At 41.4% G+C, this 19,908-nt stretch overlaps 1 protein-coding gene across 1 annotated transcript in view; it reads left to right on the plus strand.

The window, feature by feature from the left end:
* The first annotated feature begins 7,410 nt into the window (after positions 1–7,410).
* Positions 7,411–19,908, plus strand: part of MMRN1 (multimerin 1) — a 40,668-nt gene continuing 28,170 nt past the window's right edge. Inside the window, exon 1 of the mRNA XM_033060665.1 lies at positions 7,411–7,937. Within this exon, the coding sequence (XP_032916556.1) occupies positions 7,411–7,937 (527 nt within the window). The remainder of the gene's footprint in view (positions 7,938–19,908) is intronic.

Below are 19,908 nucleotides of genomic sequence, written 5' to 3' on the forward strand. Positions count from 1 at the left end.
TCAACAAGCTCTAGTCATGTATCCAACCAAACCTGGACAAATTTCAAGCACAGCAGCAAAAATTAGGAGACAGAATTACGCATAAACTTTAATTTATGTATACTGAAATGTCTACAGCTGTATTATCATTCTTCCCTTTTAGGTTTCTATCCCACTAAGTCTTTCCAAATGTCCCAGGCAGAGTTTGGCAACAGGCCATAGCTCATGAGTAATGGAAGAACTTCATGGCTATCTGTGTACTACCAGTTGCAATGCTGGGGCCTCACTGCTGGAAAATGGGAAAAGGAATTCTGTGTACAAAATGACAAAAATGAAATTGACCCAGAGATGTTTCAGAAGAGCAAAATGCAGAAAAACAAAACATCATGAGCAGAGCTCCTGTAGTCTTAGGAAAGCACATGCAGCTTTTTATCTTGCTTGGATCCATAAAGCCTTGTTTTTTGCATAATTTACAGAATGTTCATTCTCCTTAGTAAGAAGCAAATGGGTTCTCACTGTGCTTTAAAGGATCTGTGACTCTCACTCCAGACTGAGCTGCTTTAGGGAAGAGGGAGGGGAGAAGACATATTTTCCCATGAAATGCATACCCACAAGAAAAGTGGTAAAAGAGTGTGGTTGTAGAAAACCAAGTCTGTATATTTGCCATGGAAACAGCAGTTTTAAGAAACATGGTGATGGAAGGAATATCAACTATCACTTCAGTCTGATTTCTGCAGAATGTAGTCATAGCAAGCTGACTAAAAGTAGGCTGCTCCTCATGCAGCTTGACAGACCCTCCAGTTTTGTTATCTGGATGATTATGGGTCATTCCTGGCTGCTATTTTTGAAATGTCCTAGGTATCCTTTACTACCTTCAGGAGATATAAGGAATGAAGTGGAAAGGTGTCTCACCTCACTCTGGACACTCACCTCATGTTTTGTGAGGCCAGGATCAATCTTGATGCATATTTCATCCACATGTTTGCCTGTTTCCTTACATCCTAGCACAGGCACACAGTATAAGGAAGGAAAGGGACTTCTTTGGACATCTCCTGAAGACAAAAGCAGCTCAGGGCCTAATTCGAGTGTTCTACTTTTGTAAGCTTTTTGTTTCACATACCAGAAGAAACTTGACATTAAGAGCACTTCTAGGGTCTAAGAAAGCTTAATTGAAGTAACAAACACAATATTAGCACAGAGTTCTCTTTTCAGAGCTGTCACTACTTCTATAGTCACCATCTCTGTTTTTTGCCTCTTACCAGTTTCCTTTCCTTTTGATGCCCTGTTCCTCTTCAGTCACCTCTCTTTCCCTTCTTTATTCCCTTCTTTTTGCTACCAAAGGTGTAGTGGAAGCATCCTGGTTTCCTTTCTCATCCCTACTGATGTGAACAAAATGAACCAACTACTTTTGCCAAAGGAGGGAGATAAACATGCCCAATGCAGTCTCTTAGCCCTGGACTCTACAAAACAAGTATGGTACACACTCCTGAAGAATTCACAGCACCTGCCCTTAAAGAATGCCAAGGGGTTGGCTGCTCCCAGAGTTTAGGGAAATGCTGCTCTTCAGGTGACTTGTGGCACTGCTATTCAGGAGGCTTGATCACCTTGTGGAGTCACCTTCAGCTGCAGGAGAGCAGCCCAGCACAGACATGGATGTGTGCCTCTGGCAGAGGAAATTTCTGCTTCTCTGGTCTTTTTTCATAGTCCTGGCTTCCTTCTAGTTTCCACAGAATGCTATTGATGGATACACTGGCGAATGAGCTGGAGTGGGAGGTTGTTAGTAGCAGGGTTTTGTTTTTCATAGGGTGTTGCTAGCAAAACATTGTCAGTAGTAGACTTTGGTGGGAAATCCACACTATCAGACAGATGAAAAATGCATCCAGGAAGTTTCTGTCCTTCAGGCATTATTACTAAATCCCCAACTTGCTACATTTTCTTGAAGATAAAGCCAAGCTTTTCATAGTGTTGGATCTAAAGCTTCTACAGGTAACTTGTTTTACTAGGTTTCTTGCTGATTTCCTGGCTCATGGGAATGCTTTGGCCTGCAGAATAGTGTGAGCATTGCCTCAGATAAACTCTTTTTTAGCACCATCACCTTAAGGCTAGTAAAAGGGGCTGCACTGGTCGTCAAAGACCAGTGGCTTCATCACATCTGGGAGGCAATGCTGTGAAACAAAGGCCAAAGTGAGATTTCTGCACCAATAAGTTATTTCTTTTGTTCTAGGAAAAACCTAGTGTTCTTTGGTTTATTTGCCTATCAAAGTCATTTCTAGAAAGGAAATGCTAGGAAGAGCTCACAGAGGTTTGTTTTTTTTAAAGTAACCAGATGATTGCCAGTTGCCATTTATCTGATGTCAGCTTTGCCCTAAGGATAGGCTGAAGTTAGAGCAAAGCAGACAGCAATCTCCTTCATCAGCTGCCACTACTCCCCAGTAAAAGAATACGTAAATGTCTCTGAAGGTTAAGAATGTGCCCACAGGCAAAGGAAAAGAATATATTGGAATACACTTTAAAAATACAGCTATTACATGATACTTCAGCAGAGGTGTACTCAGATATTGTAGGGTGTTCTGTTTGCTTAGTTTGATCAAGAGTGATGCTGATGATGGAATAGGACTGCTTTAACTGAATTCTGATCGCAGCTGAACCTTTAGAAACACTAGAAGTTCATGCTGTAACCATGCAAACTTCATGTTCTCACCTTTAATTGAAAAGTCCTGCTGCTATGTCCTTATGCTTACGTCCTTCTTACACTGTTACTACCATTCTAAGCAAACTAGGATTCAAATGAATTATTTCATAATGTAATTAGGACAAACCTAAAGAAATCTTACTGATTAATGAAATCCTATTTTAGATGTAAAATTTGAACTTCCTGGATAGACATAGAGAAATTCCTTTTTTCCTAAGTATACAATGGCTTTAATTTGTAAGATGTGGCCACTTTAAGTCTGATTACATGTTTTGTAATGTTTTGCTTTTAATTCATGCTAACCAGCCATACACAGTGGATATGAGCTCTTGAATGAAAAATCTAAAACTAAAACCAAGCCAAACAATGGGTATTGATTAGGAGTCTTCAGTATACTTTTGGACCTTACAGAGGAAACATTATGACAAGAAAAATGTACTTTCTCTTCTGATACAGAGATATTTAGAGCTCTTCATAACCTGATAAAAATTTTCTGAATCATAGCAGAGTGACTGCAGAAGTGATTTCTTCTTCCTTATCCTGCGGTACCTATTTTCCCATCTTAAGTGCTGCCTGTGCATCTGTATGAGAGAGGAAAGCAAAGTGGCTTTTTCACTGGACCATTCAGCTGGTACCAAGAGACACTGCAGGAAATGTGAGAATTTATGTCAAATACAAGTGTGTTTGATGTGGAGCAAGGGAAAGCAAAATTCTCCCAGCAGTAAGCACACTAGTGGAATAAAGAGCTATTCAATAACATCTTTCTCACTGTGCTGGTTTTGGCTGGGGTAAAGTTAAAATTCTTCCCCGTGGCTGGTGTATGGCTGTGTTTTGGATTTGTGCTGAACATACATTTGTGCTGATAATACAGGGATGTTTGTGTTATTGCTTTGTTATTGCACAGAGCTAAGGCCTTTTCTGCTTTTCATGCTGCGACACTGGCAGGGAGTTTTGGGCTGTGTGGGAAGTTGTGTGGAGCCACAGCTGGGACCCCAAAATGACCAAAGGGCTATTCTACACCCTGTGGCATTATGATCAGTGTAGTAAGGGTGTATTAAGGGTGGGGAAGAAGGAGGAAGGGGTGGGGGGGATGTTTGGAGTGATGGCATTTGTCTTCCCAAGTAACCATTACATGTGATGGGGCTCTGCTGTCATGGGGGAATGGCTCAACACCTGCCTGCCCATGGGAAGCACTGAATGAATTCCTTGTTTTGCTTTGCTTACATGTGTGGCTTTTGCTGTGAACTGTCTGTATCCATTTCTGATTTTCTTCCTGGACCTACTGCTGAAGGATTGAGTGAGCAGCAGCATGGGGCTTGTTTGCTGGCTGGGGTTAAACCACAATACTTGCATAGAAACTTTCCTTTTTTGCCATATCACTTGTGATCCCAGGTGCTAAGCAGACAGAGAGCCCATTGAATGAGCAGTGTTTTACAGCTGTTGTAGCTGCCAGCAGAGACAGAGGAGACAATCTGGCTGTGCAGTCCTTGGCCTGCATAGTTCCAAGGTGACACATCCCTATGGATTGGGACCACTCTGCCTAAGACTGGGAACAGGTTTTCTACTGGTAAAAAGCGAGGGTGAGGGGCTGTGGCTGTGTAGCCATGGTGATCTTATTGAAGATGTTGAAACTCTGGAGGCTCAACAGTAACTTTGCCAAAGTGGCTATGCAGTCTTGTGACTTAGGGGAGAGCAAACCTGATGCCCTCCTTACACTGCTTGGGGAACGTTGAAAGTTCCTGAAGACGGCTCAGGTTATGCAATGAGATGTTCAGGGATTTGTCTGAAGTCACAGTGTTGAGTGTGTGCTGTTAGCAGAGGTAAAATATGAACGTGCTTATGAAATCAGTCCTTGATCAGCTCACTCAAGCACCAGTAAAGCAGTTGCCTTGTCCAAAGAACCACAGCTGAGACCCTTAAAATAGTGTTCTCCTGCAGTACAGGACAGGGATAACTCTTCTGAGAGCAGAAGAGTACTGTAATTTTATATAATGTAGTCTGGTGACTTAAATCACTCCCCCCAGGAGTGCATTTGCTACTTCACAATCCATTTCCACCTCCTAGAAAACTGCTTCTTTTACCATCTTGTGCTCTCACAGGTGATGAGAGACTCTCCATGACTCCTGCTGAATGTGCCAAGATCTATAGAGTTAAAACTCATTAAGTGGAAGAATATAATGTTCAGCATGAGCATAGACTCTGATCTGGACACTTAATATGGATTGGAACCTTGAGATCCAGCTTCTACTCCGAGATAAAGTCTTTAAATTTCCAAGAAAAGCTCATGAGGCCAGCTCAACATTCAGGGATTTCAGTAACATGAATACACAACTAATATGAAAAATGTGGCGCCTATGGATTTATGCTTACAGGAGTGGGCAGCATGTTGAGGTGGGAGTTTTCAGAATAATTTTGAATCTAATTCTACCTGAGTATCACCAAATGCACCCAAGTGGTGATCTTTTCCTGGGTTCAGTTTGCACCAAGACAAGCAGTACTTGGGATGTGAACTAATGCTGAAATAAGACTTATAATGAGCCTGGGATTCAGATCCAGCATACAACAATCTGAAAATGGGTATCATGAGTTTCTTACAGTGCCAAGATTGTTTTGCTAAATAAAACCAGCCTTCAAACAATTTTATCTTTTAATCTAAAGCCCAGGCATGTGCTAATGAAGCAGCATTAACAATGGATTTTAATTTTGGAGTATTCAGACAGGGAAATAAACACTTCTGTAGTGAAATCTACCGACCACCAAATGCCAGACTCTTCTGCATTACTTTTTTCTGCACCAGTGGAAATCTGCAGTCACTTCTCTGAATTTAGAGGCAGAATTAACACTTGGAATGGAGTGACTCAAAGCAGAATCCAAGGGGTTTTTTTGCTATTAGGCACTCTTATTGCATAAATAAACACAGTATGTAGACGCTGGGGGTTTTTTTAAAGTTGGTTTGCATTGAAGTTGCAAATACAGTCAATACTAATTTACCCTTCATTTTGTCTTGGGATTTCTAAGAAATATGGAATGCCAAATGCTAATTCAGGTAATGGTACTTAATCAAAACTTCATATATAAAGCTCAAAAAGATAAGCACTGACATGAAATTGCTTGTGTTAGTCTTTAAATTGTTCATTAGATTGTCTCCCGTCTCCTACATTCAAAGGTCATGTACAGATTTCACTATGAATAAAAAAAAAGAGAGAAGAAATAGTCTCCAAAAGAAAGCACAACTGCATATATTTTCTAGTAAGTTGTATCATAAAATTGCATACTGGTTTACTTACTGTGCTTTCCAAGACAGTAAAACTGAAAAATAAACCGTAAGAGAGGGAAAACCCGACCTTTTAGCACAACTTAACTTTTTCACATGGAAACTGAAAGCAGGGTACTCTTATCCAAATCTAAACAGGAACAATCATCACAGAGATTTATTTGACTGCAACAAGAGCTGATGGTTTATCCCCCATGTTTGGCATTTTGCTCTTGGGTTTATTGATTTGGTTTTGGGTATTTTTTGAAAGTATTTTCTGAAAAAATACACAAGTAATTTACCATCTTTTCTGCTGTGACCCTGTTAGTCATCAGATTTCCATGGAATGGGGATTTTGCATTTGTTTTTGAGAAAAGGCAATCCTCAAATAACATAAAGTAGACCCAGAAGATGCTGTTCTGTTTGCGGGTGTGTGAGCTTGCTTTCAGGGATGTCTTGTCCATAGTCCTTAGTACAACACTCGTGTCAGTGGCCAGAGGCTTTTTGAACTGATGTGCAGTGGTGTCTCATATCTATATGATTTGTGACAGATCTATTCTGTTGCTGCTTTGTACCCACTTTAAAATTTCATGTTGTATTTCTCTGTGATTTCTTCAGCAATTACTTTTCCTCTTTCTTTTCCTTCAACAAAAAACTAAGCAGCCTTGCTCTCAGACAGCTGGAGAATGGCAGTAGAGGAGGAAAGCTTTCATCTCCTCTGTCCTGGCTGCAGTGTTCTACCTTGCAGCTACTAAGCTTAATTTCATAGAGTGATGTAGACTGGAAAGGACATCCAAAGGTTATCTGGTCCAAAATCCAACTCTAAGCAGGGCTGAGATCATATTGCTCAGAGTCTTGTCTTTGAGTTTTGAGTCAAGTTTTGAGTATCTCTAGGCATGGAGATCAGTGGTGGATACAGTGTGAACCTCTTTCTTATTCTGCTCTATTAGCACCAGTGTGCTGAAGTGTTCAGAGAAAAAAAGAGAAGACACAGAAAATGTTCAGCTTTGTGTAGCACACCAGTTTTGCCAACTCTTTTTCCAATAACAAGGTCATAAGTTCGGACCTTCCAAAGGGCACATGTGATAAGTCATTTGTACATGTGAAAGGAAAATTAGCTAATAATTTCAGGTTTTATCCCTCAGGATTGCTTCACAGTGCATATTTTTCCACATTTCTATCACACCATTAATCTTTATCCTGTGCCTTCTGTAGACTTCTTTTTTCCCTCCCACATAGGCTGCCAGGGTCCTGCTCTCCAAGGGGTCACAGGTTACAGAGGGATCCACAGAAACAGGAAACCAGGCTTCCTCAGTCAGTTTTGAAACACCAAAACCTGTTTCCTTTCTACAGAAATAAAGCCTGTCAGGGCATCCTCTGGGCAGGCTCACTATCTGAGCAGCAGCCCAGGAGGAGGGAGAAACTACAGGATTTCTTGTTTAGGGAATAAATGTGAGATAACTTATAGCATTTACAAACCATCAGAATGAAAGAGATAATTTTCTTGCTGCTCCTTTTACACTTACACAGTGTCAGCGCTGGATTTAACCCTCTAGGAAAACTCTGGACCACAGGACAAGGTGATGAAACCCAGACAAGTCACTCAGACTTGACTCCATCTTTGACCACAATTAGGGAGTCACCCCATTCTGGAATCCAAGCTGCCAAAGCAAGTGCCTCACAGGGACCTCCTTTTGCATCTGCAGGCGAGACACTGGGAATGACAGCAGTGAAGAAAACTCCCAGTCCTACAATATCTACCCTTGCAAGTGAGCCAAGTGGATACAGTGATGGTGACTCTGACAGAGACAAGGTGGGGAGCTCGTCTCGCACCAAAGGAACAATCCTACAAAGCACTGCTGGAGAGATCCCTCTCCTTCAAGGGGTCACTTCAAGCCTGGATACAGCCACAGGGAACAGATCTGGCAAGCAGTCCTCTCGCAGCACTGGTATCACCAGGAGCCAGCAGGATGCCAACTCCAAAGCATCCGGCTTTGAAACTACCAGGGGAAAGTAAGCTATGTATTTTTTCTTGTCTCCTATGTACTGCTTATTTTCCTGTTTCCAGTGACATAATTGGCAAAAGTACTAGCAATTTCAGTGAAATTGTTTTTTGACCTTAAAAAAGACCATCTGAAATGAGCAAGGGATCAAACTGGAAGCATTTACTCAGGCAAAACCATTGTAAAAAAACATTTCTAGCATAGTAAATGCTGCAATTTTTTATTCCTTAGGGTAGTTATCTCAAAATCAACAGGAAAGTCATCATCATATATGGGTAGGAAAGGACTACAATAGATGGCCCCCTGTTTTATGCACAGTAAATTACTGGTTTTTTTTTTTTTTCTTTCTTTGCTTGTGGATAAAAGAAATTGCAAATGCACTATTTCATTTTGAATCTATTCTAAAATACTGTGTTTGTAAACTTCTCCACTAAATTGAAAATACAAGCAATTAAATGTACAAAATGCATCAATGTCTGACAATTTGAAACATCCTATTTTGTGATAAAAACTTATGAAAAGTGATGTTATAGGTGAATGTGAATTCAGAGCTCTATAACTTAATACACAATAGCTGTGCATAATAGAGTATATCAAATTGTACTGTCTAGTTTAATAGTTCTGGAACACTCAATTCTCTGCTTTGTTCCCCAATGTGTTCAGTTCTCAATGGGGATATTAACACTGACTTTGCAGATATTGCAAGTTTCCCTTAATCGCTGGTATATAACCAGATACTGGTAGAAAATGAAAGACACGAAGGATTTTTCTGTTTTCCTCAGTATTTATGGAGAGTGGGCTTTCAGAATATAGATTTCTTCATTTGAAATTACTTTCCCATATGGTAGCATCCAAATTCATGGAAAGGAGAATAAATCATCACTCTGACAATTATCTTGCTGTGTGTGGCTGGGAGTTAATGTTCTTTCAAGTGAAAGAGAAGATTGTCAGTGACCTGAGCATGTTTTGGATGATGCATAAGGGAAATAATGCACAAGGACCCATAGGAAAGGAGTCCTTTGCCTCTGCTTGGAAGAGAGAGCCCAGAAAAGGAACTGTGTTTCCCAGACAACTTTCCTAGCATAAGTTCTGAAAATCATCTGAGTTCACCTGAGTTAAACGGAGTCTCTTCCTACATGAATGCTGATAGTTACATCTCCATTGAAATAAATCCTAATACATGCTAACCTTGGTCTTTAGCTTTCACAGCTCTCCTCAAGAACAATATTCCAATTAAATTAATCTTCAGCAAAAATCTGTGAATCAGCAGGTATTCTTTGTACCTTTTACATGAAATATAAATACAAGTAGCAAAAAATTAGTCTCTGGTGAAGATGGTCACGTATTTTATTTATCATAATGACACATGGTTGCAACTGCAGAGAGGCAAAAGAAGCAAATCTTGTATTTGCCAGCACCTAATTTCATGCATGGTCAAGGAGCAACCTACTGTGCAACATGCATATTGGACTTCACTGAGCCAGTTAGCAATAAAGCCAGGATTGCATATCAAATTTACAGGCGTGTGTAGCAGCATGAAACCCCAGCCTAAAACTGAAAGCTGAATCCCCACTTTCTTGCTCAAACTTCTGAACTCCATAGCCTCTCCCTCCCTAGCAAATATCTACAGTTTTAGGTATGGCTCAGTCCTTTTCACAATAAGATTCTTGTGCTACAAGGCGTGTTTTCCCACTATATATGAGGTTTTTTATAACCAGATGTGGTGTTTTGAACTTTCCTTCCACTTCTGCCATGACCTGAACTGTGACCTAAGTCACTCCACTGTTCTTCCTTTTCTTATGGATTAGACCCGGATGAATAATAAACTTGCTTGTGACTAATTTTTCTTTTTCAGAAAAGACATGAAAAAATGCCTAGTCTAGGGTGCTCACTGTTACCAATCACTGCGTGAAACACCCGAAAAGCTACTGCTGAGAAAAGACAAAAATTTTTACTAAGTAAGTGTAGGTGTCATCGACTATGCCCTGAATAGTTTGTGCCATATATTTTCTTTTAAAAAAAAATTATCACATAAAGTGAAAAAGATACTGTAAGAATTCCAATTAAGACACAGCTTTCTTCAAGGTTTTACTCATTTGAAGCCTGCGCACAGCATGACTCTATAGCAGATTCCACAGCAGTAGAGTGTATTGTCCTTGAGGAAATTTGGAAGAACAATTTGCTTTTTGAATTCACTTTGAATTAAAGCACCTTTTTGGTTATAGTCTGTACTCCAGTCTGAATTTTTGAGTGACCTTGTAGGAACTGCATGACTATAATCCTTTATGGCAACCCATTGTGCTAACATATGTACAAAGATGCTGATGTTAGGAAGCTCCATAGAAGGAACTATAGACAGAGATCCATGAGAGACAAGAGGAAGGGAAACAGACAAGTATGAGCATTTTTTAAAAAGTATTTATAACTTTAAAAATACCAATACATACACTTTGTTAGAGAGTCTGCAAGGCTGTCAGATTTTCCACAGGGTACAGTATGTGTTCATTACACAAATATGCCTTTCTGAAGGAGGTCATGTGCCTTAATGGCTTAATTACAAAGATATCTTCCTTGCCATCACTACCCTGGGTTATGTGAGGACAATATTATGCACCCATACCTTATCACATGCATTACAAGGGCTAAATATCAGGCATATCCTTTTCTCTAATAACACAAATCTCTTCCCTCTTATTCACTGGCACAGAAATGCAATTAAACCCTGTTCCTTCACATTGGAACAATTTTATAATTAACCTTAGAATAGGTACAGGAGAACACAATTCGTCTCAAACCATTTCAGAAGTGTTTTTGGTGGTGAGGTATCTGCCCTTCAGGCAGAGTCTGCACTCAGGCTTTCATGAGGATAAGAAAACTTCATAGGAAGCACATGTGGAATGGCTTGAGCTGAAAGAAAATTAATTTCTTCATTCCTAGTAATGAATTTTACTTATGTTCTGAAATATGAAATTTAATGTCCCTACAGAAATGCATTTTTCCCTTTTTTTAAATTTTTACCTATCTTCAAGGTTTTATGCAATCCATATCAATGAATAAAGATATAATGGAAACCTGGAGTGAAAGAATTTCTCCAAAATTCAGTGACATAAATCTGAGTATCAATTTGGTGTGAAAGAAGAAAATTTATGATACATTATTTTCAGCTGAATTCATTTGAGATACCTGTTTTTCATCCTGTGGAGAGAGACAATTGCAGTATTTCATTATGTAAAGCAGCTTAAGCAGCAGTGGTGCAATGGAGTAAGTCTCAGGTGGAGTCCTGAGACAAGCACACTCATCTTTTCATTCTGAACCTGATCTTATTAATTACTATCCAAGGCAGTTCCTGAATACATCAAGCCTTCATTCAGGCTGTAAATTAAGCACAGTATCCCCACATTGCTGAGTGGCTCTACATTACTCCTTTTTCTTATTATGTGTATATTACACCTTTTCCAGTTATCTTGAAGCCACTGAGGATCTTTATAGACTTCCTCTCCCATTACCTTGGGGAGTGGTGAGGTGGCAGTATTTTATTACTAAGCACAGAAAGGGTTTAATAGAGTCAGCACCAGGGACAGATTTGCTTAGCTGTCACATGTGATAGGAGTGCTGAAATATTTCATTCTCACAACCAGACGTCTGCATTTCTCCCTGGAAATTGCTTTTGCCTGTATCAGCTTGGTAGAAATCAAGTGTACTGACAAATTAAAATGAATGGTTAAGATCAGCAGATGGTTCAGATGCATGAGCCACGTAGAAACTTGATTTAACTGCCTAGTTAATGCAAGGTTCACAGTCTCTTTTCATCATGTCACTTTTTAATGGAGCAGAGAGAACAATTCTTGAATCGATTTCCTAAGATTTTGCATCACTGTGCATTTACAAAAAATACAGTCACACATGACTTAGGCTTCTGCCTCCCTAGGTATATTCACTATGACTTGGAAGGAAGCAGCTCTTACACAGGCCTGAGGTTGCCTTGGTGGCTGTGACAACCTTTGTCCACAGAATGTTGTACTACAGCTATGCAGGAGATTGCTGCAATAAGTCACTCTCACCCAGCAGCACCCTGAATGTATTTCTGATGCTTGGCTGTAAGCCCACAATGCAATTTTCCTACACATACTAAGCTCAGTGTTACTCCCATGGAAGTCCCAAAGCAATGATGGTTGGTAAAGTCCCAACAGACTGTTTTCTGCAGGACAGAAAACAGCACTGGGAAAAAAATCACTTCTTCACCAAAGTTGTTTTTGAGATACTCACAAAGTACTTAGCCTCCTCAGAGTCTTGTTTAGTTTTTCTGTGATCAGATAAGGCACCACTATGCAGATGATTTCTGATTTTTTTCCAGGATGGTAAGGAAGGTTTCTGTTTGTCTCATTACACTAACTATTGCATTAATGCTCATGCTTATCTTGCTCTTGTTCTTTATTTCATCTGCCGTGGGAACAGCAAGGATTAGGCAGTTTTCCATCCCTGCAATGTCCCTTCACCCTCTGAATAGATTAGGTTTACTGAGCCAAACTGGACACAGTGTTAGGATTTACATCCTAGCCACTGCAAATAGTGAACTCTTTGTGCCATTTCATTTAGGCTACAACAGAAACATCTGTTCAGATATGCACAGAAAATAGTCATTCTTACAAATCTGTATAAAATTAACATTTTAGAGAACTGACCCTAATTCTAGAATAGATTTGGCAAGGAGAGGACAGCAGCAAGGTGTCCTCACATGTTTTCCAAAGGCATTATCTGTGTTGCCAGATAGAGAATGCAAGTGTTTCAAATGTCAATTTTTCTGCCAAATCTGATACAGAGCATCTATTCTGTATCACATTCCTGGTAAGCAGCACCATTGGTCATGAGGAAAAACCAGAAGGGAAAAAAATCACCTTGAATTTCATGGACTTTGGCTCATATCCTTTCTGTTCAAGAGCACCGTAAAATCAGACAGTGACAGCATAAAGATATGTATCTGTATGATTAAGTGGCAAATCAGATACAAAGAAACTGGCAAGGCTTTTAATCATTTAATGGAGGGAAACAAGAAAAGAGAAGCTGCCCAAAACAACACTATAAACAAGGACAAATTCACCCCGTAAACTGTAATGGATCTTATTTTTTATATTTTCATTTTGTCACTTACACAGGTAGTTTTTTTTCATTGACATTATTTCTCAAAGTGGAGAAGCCATCACTGAGATACTGCAATCTCCTTTTCTGTAGATCGTAAAAGCACTAAAAAAGCAGTGAAAACTAATACCACTGAAGGTTATCTGAAAAGCACTGGCAGTAAACTAGACCAGAAATTTCTTAATGAATTTTGTACTCTGGGTCAATTAAAAGACAAAAAATAATTTTATATTCCTGAAGTAAAAAGGCAGAATTCAGACTTTTTTAACGAGCAGTTTTCCTGCATTTTCAGATGTGCTTTACTGGATAATTCTCAAATATCTTCATATCTTCTCCAAAGCCTAAATTCTATCTGGAAAAGTTTGATTGTGTTAAAGGCCTCTGAACATGGAGTAGAAAATCATCCATCAGAGAGCTGATCTGATTTGCAACAAGAGAATATTTTAAATGCTAAAATAGATTGGTGAATTTCTAGATGAGTGAAAATGGTGAATTAATTTTTGCAGCAATGAGGGAGGACAAACAGTAAATAAAAATTCAGATGAAACAAAGTGGCTGTTTGCAGTCCAAGGCTTCAGTACTGTGATACAAAAAAATCGGAAATGAATGAGAGCACAATCTGTGTTTTGCAATAGACAGGACAAAATGTCAGGACACTGAGTCCTGAAAAAAATAAAAAAATTAAACAAATCTTTGGCACCTAATGCTCCAGTCAGTGTCAACATGTCAGCTGTTTCTCAGGGATAAAAACATATCCTATAACATATTTTACCATCACATACTATTTTTTATTATATGTCACATGCACTTTTTAGTTTCTTCCATTCCAACCAGATTGTAAAACATATTTTCCAATTTGATTTGTTTATGTTCATCCCTGGTGAGTACTGAATTTTGATTGTAGCTGAGATTCATACATTTCAGAGGAGAGAAAACTGGGCACTGAACCTAAAGAATTAACTGGTTTTGGTTCAAGTTTATAATTTCTCTTTGAAATGGAGTTTATATTTTTGAAAGATGACCGACATTCACTTAAAGATGTAGAAGTTACCTTATCACAGTGAGAGGTCTCTGTGGTCACCTAGTGGAATTCAAAGGAAGTTGCTAAAACAAGTCTCCCATGCAATAGCAAAAAAGAACCTGGTGAGGGTGCTTGCTGTCCTTATAATCTGAGTTTTTACACTGTGTCAATCAACATCATCTCTTCTCATCCAAACTTGACAGGTTGTTTAAAGCAAATTGAAAAGCCGGCATCTCCTGTCTCTAGATGCTTGTAGCATCTTTCTGCATCCCCTTTGCTCAGATGTAAAGGATAATGTAAAATTAAAACTGTTGCTATTCACTAGGCATTTTGTAGAATCAAGATGAGTATTCCATTAACTATGTTGTGAAATACAAATAAGCTGCATGCAATATGAATGAGGCACAACCACCAAGCTGGGCATGGACTTTGACAACAGTTCCAGCTCTGGGTCCTTTTGTATTCTGTGAGCAGCACAGTAATCTCATTTTCCTGATTCAGTGATGTTCAGCTGGGCTGATTCAATAGCATTTCTATTAAAAGCCGGGTAATCTAATTTACTCAGAGACAAAAATAATTCATTTTCGGATACGATTTGAAGGGGGCATAACTGATTCTGTACCCTTTGTGTTCCGACTGGCACTGGCGCTCCTATGGGGGGGCTTTAGGACCACTCACAAGGATCTGCGCTTCCAAGCAAGCGGATTCAATCACGTACAGGCAGCTTTTGTGGGGTTTGCTTTTTTCTCGGCAATGAACCCAGGGAAGGTTTTACAAAGGAAGCGTGCTGTGGAAGGGGGGCTGCAGGGACCCTAAAAGATCTGGCGCAAATTGTGGCTGGGTTTTGAGCACAGCGGTGTCCCAGCGCCGGCCCCTCCGCGGCCTGCGGCCGCCACCTGCCAGCCGCGCCCGGCACTGCCGCGCCCCAGCCCGGCTCCTCCCTCTTAGGCTAACCGCGCTCAGCAGCGCAAGGACGCGTTTAAGGGCTCTCGAGTGTCCCCCGAACCAGGGGGCAGGGATCCCAAAAGCTAAAGACAGGCTTAAAGGTCAGCGCCTGGGTGCCACTGATGGGTCCAGGGCCAATTACCCGCTCCGGACTTGTAACTGGGAATGGCCCTGCCGAGGCTGCCGCGCAGAACGTGCTCGCAGCTCCCAGCAGAAGCAAATGCTGCTCTTCCCACCGTGCCCCCTCCTCGGGTCCGGTGCTTCCTCATCCCTGAGGGTGCGATGTCACTTTTGGGTACAGCCAAACCACGCTGGGAACAGAGCTGCGCTGGAAATAGCTCGATTTAAGCTGGGAATACCGCAGCAAATACCACATCAAGGAGGCTGCTCCAAAGGCCCGAGGACTCCCCCACACATTGCCACCAGTGCATGCTCCTGGCCACGACGTGCGAGGAGGATGAAATCTGTCACTTGGGCTTTATGCCAGCTGGGGACTTGTACTGCTCCTTCCCGGCTGGATTTCTGTTGTATGCCGTGAGGATTTTGTTTTGTTTTCAAATGCAGCTTTCCTGATTGAAATCAGGCTCAGTGCAAAAGAGACATTAGGCTCCTCAAGCTCTCAACAAAATCTGCATGTTAGGAGCCTGTGTTGATGATCTGGAATAAATTATTCCAGGGAGGGTAAAGAGGATTTTCAGGTTTAAAGTCCTGTTATGCAAATCAGTTGTCTTCTGTTCTGCCTTTGCATTAACCAGACTGTCATAGTTCTTCCGCCACGCTTCATCTTCTATTTCCAAATCTACATTTTTTCAGACAATTTGATTTCAAAATTATATTTACATTCTTAACGTCTCTTAATGAGCTTATTTCATTGGTAGCATCAACCTAATTATGAGTCACACCAGGGGCTCTTTTGCTGTGAATATTTCCTCCAGTTTAGCCTGATCAAAGATTGCTGGGCTGTGTGAGAACCACAGCTTCAGACTTTGCAATCATGTACATTAAGAATGAGTTAAATATTTTAAATGGAAATAGTCTGCTCAAGTTAGTTACATTTTTGGTAGAGACCAGATGCTGATTTCAGACTGTCCTTAAAAAACAAGAATATCCATTAACATTTGGGGTGTATTGTAACAATTTTTTCCTTTGGTAGGCATCTCCAAATGGGCTAGTTCCAATAGCTGTTCCTCAAAGGTAGACACTGATAATAAATAAAAATAGCAATAGTAATAAATAGCAATAGCAATAGTAACAATGACAACAATGCAGATTTTTTAAAGGTTTGGAGGGGAAAGGTTATTTGTTTTTTTAAACTGAAATCTATATTCCAGTGCTTTGATGTCTTTGGCAATGTTTTAAATGCCTGTTTTCATTCTTTTATCTTTTCATTGACCACATTTGCTCAGATGTAAAATGGTTCTCAGTTACTAGAACATGTGCACTGCAGAGCAGGTTGTCAATGACAATATTGCCGTACTTCTGCTTAATCCCTTCCTCTGGTGAGCTGTCAGATCTGCATGCAAGGATAAAGTGCAGGCTAGGGAGTCACAGGCCCAAGTCCCTAACCTCACCCCTGCCTCACTGTAGAGCAGATTTAAAAATCTGACCTTTTATATTTGCCTTGTTTATTTGCAAAGGTGGGATGCATAGCAGCCAGCTGCCCAAGGCACTAGCTCCTCACTTCCTAGAGATCTAATGTGGAACACGAAAGCACATGTGGTACTGCATAACAGCTAGAGATGGCATTATTGCTTCAAAGGTTTTCTGAGCAGACTTTATATGCCATCAGTTGATTGCTGAGAATTTTTTAGGAATTTAGATATTTACATTCTCTATACTTAGTTTAAATCATAAGCAAATCCCCATGCTTAGTCGGAGCTCCTCCTGAATAGATCAGTGTCAGTCTGGCCCAGAATCACTTCCTGCATCTGTTAAGAAATATTTAGTATCCCATTCATATGCTGAGAGATTTTAATTTTTTTTTTTAATGTCTTCACTTCACTTCAGAGGAAAAAAATGCAGCTTTTAATCTTGGGTTTTGAATTTGCAGAACCCTCACCACAGCTGCGAAAGGGAAGAAATTTCATACCTGTACTGAGCAGGATAATAAGCCTTGATCATCCTAAGCAAGCTTACCTACATGTAGCCTCCACCCACTCCCCTGGGCTGGGACTCCACTTAAGGCAAGCTTGAGCACAGCTTAATTTCCTTATGAAGGTGCTTGTCTCTAGCAGTTCTTTTGGATCTGGCTCTTTACCTGGTGCCTGCTGGGCTGCTCCTTGACCTGCTCCTGTCGCCCCACTGCTGCCTGCAGGCTCCTGGTGCTGTGGTACCTCTGATGCCTGGCTTGCATGGTTGAGCCTTCTCTTAGGAAGAAGCCTCACTCTTGTGCTCCCTGATGCTCAGTGATGAAGCCCCCTGGAAGAGCTGTTTTCCTCTGTGTCTGGCTCCCATCTATCTCTTGGCAAGAGGGGATGCCTGCCCTCCCCTTGTTGCTGCAGAGGTGTGCTAGAAGAGATGCAGTTCCAAGCTCTGTCTCTCTGGCTTGCTGCTACTGATGATTAACTCAGATACCATTATTACAGTAAATTCACGAATACAAGCCGCACTGAGTATAAGCCGCATCTCTGGGTGTTGGCAAATATTTCGGTTTTTGTCCATAGATAAGCCGCACATGAATATAAGCCGCTCTGTCGTTCGCAGCGAGGACCCGCGTGCAATTAGTAACAGAACCGTGGGAGGGCGGGGTTTACTGGCTGAGCTAAGGCTGTGCAGGCTCGGCCCGCTAGGGGCCGCTGACGGGGCCAGGTGGCCCAGCCCGGTGCTGCCGCTCGGGGCCGGCCGCCGCTGCCCCTGGGCTCGGTCACCCCGGGTCGGCGCTGCCCCGCGGTGGCAGGCAGGGACGGAGCTTCCCCCGCTCCTACGGCAGCGGCGGCGGGCGGGGACGGAGCTTTCCCGCGCCCGTGGCACCGGCGCCACGGGCGCGGACAAAGCACCCTGCCTCCTCCCCGAGCCGCGGCAATGGCGGCGCGCGCTTCCCGCCCCCCTCCGGGCCGCGGCAATGGCGGCGCGGGGCTCCCGCCGGCTCCCCGAGCCGCGGCAATGGCGGCGCCCCCCCCCGTTGGCTCCCCGGGCCGCGGCAATGGCGGCGCCCCCCCCCCCCTCCTCCCCTGGGCTGCAGCAGAGGAGGAAAGAGAGCTCTCCCGCCTCTCTCCCCGCCCCCCGTGCTGCCTGCAGGGAGCCAGGGCAACACGGTAACACTGTAACAATTGCGAAATACCGGCTTTTACTGGCCGGTGCTTGGCTCGGCACTCTGGCTGGCACGTCTGGGGTTGTAAATGTCAGAAAATTATTAATATATTAGCCGCCCCCGACTATTAGCCGCACTTCTGGGTTTCCACCAAAATTTTTGTCAAATTGCTGCGGCTTGTATTCGTGAAATTACTGTACTTAGTTACTACTGCCAGACTGTGGTACAGGAGACTGTGAAGGACCCATATGCCACACCCGGAGGCATTATTTCTCTGGAAAACTTTAAGGACTTAAATTTTCTCTTGTTTTTGCCAATTTTATGTGTCTTAAATTTACTCCTGACTTCCCCAGAGAAAGTCAGCAGAGTACCTAATCTTTATGGTCATACTTCATAACTGCATTTAATATTTAGCAAATTTTCATGGAGTCTTTAGTTAATACACACAGATAAAAGGCAATAACTAAAAGAGTGAGAAGATAAAGGAAACATCCAAAAAAGCACAGCCTTTTCATACCTAATTAAGAAGAAATACTACCTTAATGAAAACTCTCAAGCAAGTGGAGAGTGAGTGAGCAAAATCAGATCAAGGGCACTCGATAAAACCCATTTTATATGAGGCACATTATTCCTCAACTAAACAAGTATGTTGTGAAAGGGAGTGCTGTAAATTGGCAGTAGACATATTGTGAGGTTATATGTGTTAGTTGCAGCATCTTTCTGGCTTATCCTGCTTTTTTCTCAGGAATCATTTTCCAAATACAGCACTACTGAGCTTAATGTGCATACACTGGTAGCATCTCAGTAAACAAAAGCAATCACTTAAGGATAGACGCTGATACTTTTTTGTGTTTTGTGCTGTTGTTCATGTTTGAAGCACTGTAAATCTGTACTAATGCCGCTTAAGTAAATGGAACTAATCTGGTCTTAATTGTATTTTGATTTCCACTGTAAGGAGCTCAAAGCAAGATATGATTCCTGGAGTAAATATATGTATTCCCTGACTGGATCATGAAACATGAACAGAACTGGAAGAAAATATTAGCAGCAAAACACAACGCAGAAAGATGAACTTTAAGTTTTCATATGCAAATATTTTTTGGAGGTCTTTGCAGCTCGACCAGTCCTACAACAGAAACAATGTCTAGTCACTAACTTGCCAAGTCAAAAATAAAATATGTTTCAGCCCGGAAAAGGGAATAACATGATCCTGAGAAAGGCTGTACTAAGTTAAAGATGAAAGAAAAAAGCCAGCACTAGGTAAAATAGACATTTGTTCCACCAGCAGAAATGCGATAATACTTTCTTCATGATGCCTTCCAGTCTGCAGCTGGGAGACTTCCTGAGACAAAGGTTATAGTTACAACTTAAAGATTGTTTAAAAAACCAAACTGATAATACCCTAACGGCATGGGGGTTTTTTTATTAAATTGTTTTACTGTTTTTTAAAACCCCTTTTGGCTTCCAAATTCAGCACAGTCTACGGCTGTGAAAATGCTGTCTGACCCTTCATTTTTGTCTTCTTTCGTTTTAAACCTCTTTTGTTTTGATGCCCATTTATCATAACAAGACTAACTGAATAATGAATGTCTTGGCTTCATAGCCCTCTTGCTCTTCTATTTGTCTTTT

Source organism: Catharus ustulatus, chromosome 5, assembly GCF_009819885.2.
Source record: "Catharus ustulatus isolate bCatUst1 chromosome 5, bCatUst1.pri.v2, whole genome shotgun sequence".
In the NCBI taxonomy this organism is placed as follows: domain Eukaryota; kingdom Metazoa; phylum Chordata; class Aves; order Passeriformes; family Turdidae; genus Catharus; species Catharus ustulatus.